Source organism: Bombus huntii, chromosome 17, assembly GCF_024542735.1.
Source record: "Bombus huntii isolate Logan2020A chromosome 17, iyBomHunt1.1, whole genome shotgun sequence".
Taxonomy (NCBI): domain Eukaryota; kingdom Metazoa; phylum Arthropoda; class Insecta; order Hymenoptera; family Apidae; genus Bombus; species Bombus huntii.
Genome location: NC_066254.1, coordinates 1798322 through 1803947, shown reverse-complemented (window position 1 = coordinate 1803947; position 5626 = coordinate 1798322). Strand labels below are relative to the sequence as shown.

General features: G+C 45.1%; 1 protein-coding gene across 1 annotated transcript; it reads left to right on the top strand.

Annotated features, from left to right (window-relative positions):
• The first annotated feature begins 1167 nt into the window (after window positions 1-1167).
• On the top strand, window positions 1168-3237 carry LOC126874992 (uncharacterized). The gene has a single exon (XM_050637598.1). The coding sequence runs from the start codon at window positions 1815-1817 to the stop codon at window positions 2706-2708; it is 894 nt and encodes a 297-aa protein (XP_050493555.1). The 5' UTR covers window positions 1168-1814; the 3' UTR covers window positions 2709-3237.
• Window positions 3238-5626: the final 2389 nt, after the last annotated feature.

Genomic DNA, 5626 nt, shown 5'->3' with positions numbered 1-5626 from the left:
CTCCTATCGCCCAATCAGTCTTTTACCTACCCTTGTCTAAACTATTCGAGAAGATGCTCACGAATCGACTCCTTCCACTCCTAGAGAACTTGAAAACACTCCCAGATCACCAAGTCGGCTTCCGAAAACAACATTCAACAGTAGAGCAAATCCACCGCATAACCCATACGATCAGCCAAACACTCGAAAAGAAAAAATACTGCTCAGCGGTTTTCCTAGACATCCAACAGGCATTCGACAAAGTATGGCATGAAGGGCTATTATACAAACTTAAAAAGATCCTACCCCACCCCTACTACTCCATCCTAAAATCTTACCTAACCAATAGACAATTCATGGTTAAATACCTAGACGCCACTTCCGCAACATTCCCAATAGAAGCCCCAAGGTAGTGTCCTCGGACCCCTACTGTACTCCATCTACACTGCCGACCTACCTATATCAAACGATATAACAATAGCGACATTTGCAGACGACACAGCGCTATTAGCTTCCCACGCAGACCCGGTAATAGCCTCATCCATTCTCCAGCGAAGTCTCGACTCCATGGAAAAGTGGTTTCACAAATGGGGCTTCAAAGTCAACGAAAAGAAATCCTCACATGTAACCTTCACGCTCCGAAAACAAACCTGCCCCCAGGTCACCATCAACAATGCAACAGTTACTAGCAGGGGCTCAGTCCGATACCTGGGAATGACCCTGGACAGGAGACTAACGTGAAAAACACATCTCAGATAAAACGAAGCAACTAAAGGACAAACTAAAAAAATTCTATTGGCTTACGTGCCGGCGCTCCAAACTAAACATACAGAATAAAATTACCCTCTACAAGACCGTAATAAAACCTGTCTTGACCTACGGAATCCAACTGTGGGGAACAGCAAGTAACTCCAACATTGAAATACTTCAACGCTTCCAATCGAAAACGCTAAGATCCTTAATAGACGCACCTTGGTACGTTACCAACGAAACAATTCATCGCGACCTCAAGATACCCACAGTCAAAGAGGAAATAGCAAAATATAGGGACAGATATAGCAAAAGAGTCCACAAACACCGAAACCCCATAATCACTGAACTACTTGATACGACGGACCAGATTCGCAGGCTGAAGAGGCACTACCCGCTATAAATATTAGGATTTATTTTAGCTAAGGTCCTCCAAAGAGACAAACAGTCTTTGTTTATCAGTCTCGAAGTCGACCACCTACCACGGGGACACACGAGAAATCTGCTATCTCTCAAGTACGATGCTGCCCGCTAGCAACACCCTCTCAAGGGCAACTAGCATCCTTTTCCAACGACCAACACGAATTAGCCAATAAACATTAACGTACATTTCCCTCACTTTCCGAACCAAAGCTTTTCTCAACGAATCTGATGCCTTCGCATCTTTAGACACATCCCAACGAGTCTTCCTCCGCAGCAGCATCGCGACAAAAAAGTCAGTCTATTACCGCGAGTCAACATATCACGATCGTTATACTTACACGGTTCGAGCCGAATAATTATCTAAGCTCTCGACATCTCGCGCAATCATTGTCCGCACTCGCAGCGCATCTCGAATCGTAGCTACCCAAGCTCTATCTTATAACCGCGCATTCGCGAACCGAATATAATCGCGAATCCTGCGTCAAGTGTACTCATTGACATTAGAGTGAATAAACATTTATCGTTCAATAAATCTGAGTTTTCCTTCCGACCCTATCACGACATACCACCTCAAAGTGGTGACCCCGACGTGATTATCAGTGAAAGAGGTGACCGTGATAGTACTCGTGAAACGTAACACAGTGAATCTAAATCAGTTCGAAATGACCAATAACGCCCATTCCGCACGTACGACGGCCGGCGGGGACAACGCAGACTCGATAAACGCCCTTCTCCGCGTGCCACCGTTCTGGTCTGACGATGTCGACTTGTGGTTCAAGATGCTGGAAGTGCAGTTCGAAACTGCCCGGATCACGAGTGACCAAGAAAAATACCAGGCCGTCATTGCGAATCTCGACAAGTCGCACGCGAGATTAATTCGAGACGTATTCGACGCCGCACCGGCGACAGGGCGTTACGCGTACGTCAAAAAGGAGTTCATCAAGCGATTGGGAGAGTCGGACGCCAAGAGACTCCGACAGGTAATCGAAAACGAGCGAATGGGGGACAGGAAGCCCTCTCAGTTTTACCGCGATCTCAGAAGCCTAGCCACCAATTCGTTAACAGACGATGTCGTCCTCATCGTCTGGGAAGGTCGACTTCCACCGCGCATACGGAGCATCCTAGCCTCTGTACAGAACAACGATCCGGAATCCCGCATACAAATTGCCGATAACATTTACGAAGCCACCCCAGAATCAGGGCAGATCGCCGCGGCCAGCGCAGGCCGACTACCTACGATAACCCTCCCACCTGGCCAGAACAGCGGAATAGGCGACGCCATGGCAGCCTTGGTCAACTTGATCACCGAGCGGTTAGCGCGAATCGACGCCCATATGAGCGAGATACGAGCGCTAGTAGCCGAGCAAAGAAGCAATGAACACCGTAGGGCACGAGCACAATCACGCTCGCGTACACAATTCCGCCGCCGTTCGCGCCCTCGCGATCCGCCGCGGCAAGACGGGCTGTGTTACTATCACGCACAGTTCCGAGAAAGCGCGAGAAAGTGCACACTCCCTTGCTCGTGGAACTCGGGAAACGGGACCAGCCGTCCGTAAAAGCGGCAAACGACGACGGTTTGGCATCTCGCCGCATATTCGTAACGGACAAGAACTCGCGGATCTCCTACCTCATCGACACCGGCGCCGATGTTTGCGTATACCCGCGCAACAAGCTACACGGACACGTGAACAGAAGCGAGTACGAGCTGTTCGCGGCCAACGGCACACGAATCACAACATACGGCACCGTCGCGATCAACCTAAACCTGTCCCTACGCAGAGCATTTAAGTGGGATTTTACCGTAGCCGACATCAAAACACCCATCATCGGCATGGATTTTCTAAGCCACTACGGGTTGCTCGTGGACCCGCGAAACAAAAGGCTTATCGATACGATAACACAGACGTCATCAAGGGGATACACCGCCACAACAGACGAAGCGTCCGTCAAGACCGTCATCGGCGAATCACCATACCACCAACTCCTGGCAGAATTCCCGGACCTCACCCGCCCACCGATCTTCGGAAAAGAGAGAATTCGACACGGTGTGCTACACCACATCGAAACTACACCTGGTCCACCAGTCTACAGGAGAACTCCCCACAGTGCTCCTTGGTCCAGTCGGACAACCGAAACGAAGATTTCTTGTCGACTCAGGGGCAGCAATCAACCTGCTTAAGCGAAAATGGATATCAAGAACAGAACCGGTACCTATGAAGAAATTCACAATGGGGCACTCTGAATTCGAAACTTCAGAACGCGTCGTTATAAACCTGTTTAACAAAAAGATAGACTTCCATGTAATAGATAATGATTTTCCGCTAATAGAAGATGGAATATTAGGTTTCCCCGCATTACGACAGTTTAAATTCGAGCTTTCCAACGACGAATTAAAACTAGACAATAATATTATTTTGCTACACCCGGTTATGACCATATCACCTGGGCAAACCATATCAAAGACAGTGTACCTAGAAGGAAGACCGACTCCAGTATGCTTTATCAATGGTGGTGAGTCCAACTTAAAAATCACCAATTCTATCGAAAATTTTAACACCTACGATCAAATTTCTACATTCAGAGATCTAGTTAGACTTTCACATATAGAAAAAGCTCTCAGAGAACCAATTGAAAAGATATTACTTTATTATTTGGACGTCTTCAATCTCGAAACAGAACTCTTACCATGCACTTCACTTGCTAAATATACAATTACGCTAAAAGAAAACAAAATGATAAACACTAAATCCTACCGACCCCCTGAATGCCACAAAACAGAAATTAGGGGACAAATGGACGAAATGCTTAGGAAAAACCTTCCGACTCTCCATATAATTCTCCAGTATGGGTTGTACCAAAGAAACAGGACGCCTCAGGAAAACAAATGGAGAATTGTAATTGATTTTAGAAAACTTAACGAACTTACGGACCAAGAAGCATATCCACTACCCGACATAGATGACATAATATCACAGTTAGGAAACGCAAAATTCCTAACGCAAAATCTCAAAATCCGTCCTAGACTTATCCTCAGGATTCCACCAAATTCCTATGGATTCCAAATCAAAGAAGTACACTGCATTTAGCACACCGCAAGGACATTACCATTATAATCGAATGCCGTTTGGACTCAAAAACGCGCCAGCGACATTTCAAAGAATGATGGACACTGCGCTCCGCGGACTTATTAACAAACATTGCTTTGTATATTTGGACGATATTATTATTTTTGGTCAATCGATAGAAGAACACAACCAAAACTTAGCTATCGTTTTACAAAGACTTAGAGAATTGGGGCTGAAAATACAGCCAGATAAGTGCGAATTTTTAAAGCCGGAATTAGAATACCTCGGGCATACCGTAACAAGTGAAGGAGTAAAACCCAATCCGAAGAAGATAGAAGCAGTAAAAAACTTTAGACAACCTAAGAACCCAACATAAGTAAAATCTTTCCTCGGGCTAGCAGGTTATTACAGAAAATTCATTCGTAACTTTTCAAAACTAGCAAAACCACTTACTGAACTCGCGAAAAAAGACACGCCATTCCACTGGACCGACAAAACACAACTCAGCTTCGATACGTTAAAAGAAAGACTATGTCAAGCGCCGGTACTAAAATATCCCGACTACACGAAAACATTTACGTTGACAACGGACGCCAGTAACGAAGGTTTGGGAGGGATCCTTTCACAAGACGGGCACCCTTGTTGCTTCATTTCGAGAACATTAAACCCTCCTGAACGAAATTATACAACGACGGAAAAAGAATTATTAGCTATCGTTTGGGCAGTTAAAAGACTGAGACAATATTTGTTAGGCCGTAAATTCCAAATTCAAACAGACCACCAAGCCCTTAAATGGCTACACAACTGTAAGGACCCCTCAAGCCGACTGATCCGATGGAGATTAAGATTAGAGGAATACGAGTATGACAATGAGTACGTAAAAGGAAAGGAAAACGCGGCCGCTGACGCCCTATCCAGAGTACACGCGATAACACAAACTGACGTCTTATTAAAACAATTCAAAGACTGGGAAAAATCAGAAGAAATACCAAAATGATTAAAACTAACACCTAACAAAGACAACTTTTTCCAATTAACAAAAATATATCTAGGCCCATATGACGAAACCGCATGGTTACAGAAAATATCAAACGTACTCAAAACAAATAGAAAGATAGGGATAGGAGACAACAACTTAAACGCACAAGACAAAGCACACATAAAGAGACTTCTTTTGTTTTTCAATGACCAACGCGGCGACATAGAGTTTGCTTACGAGCCAATACAGAGCTTAAGTGACGAAGAGATAGAACAAATACTGAAAGAAAATCATGACTTGATAGGACATCCCGGGATACAAAAGACGTACGACAGAATCAGAGACAAATATAGTATCCCACACCTTATGGACAGAATAAAAACCAGAATAGAAACTTGTGAGACCTGTCAAACCGCAAAAATGACTAGGA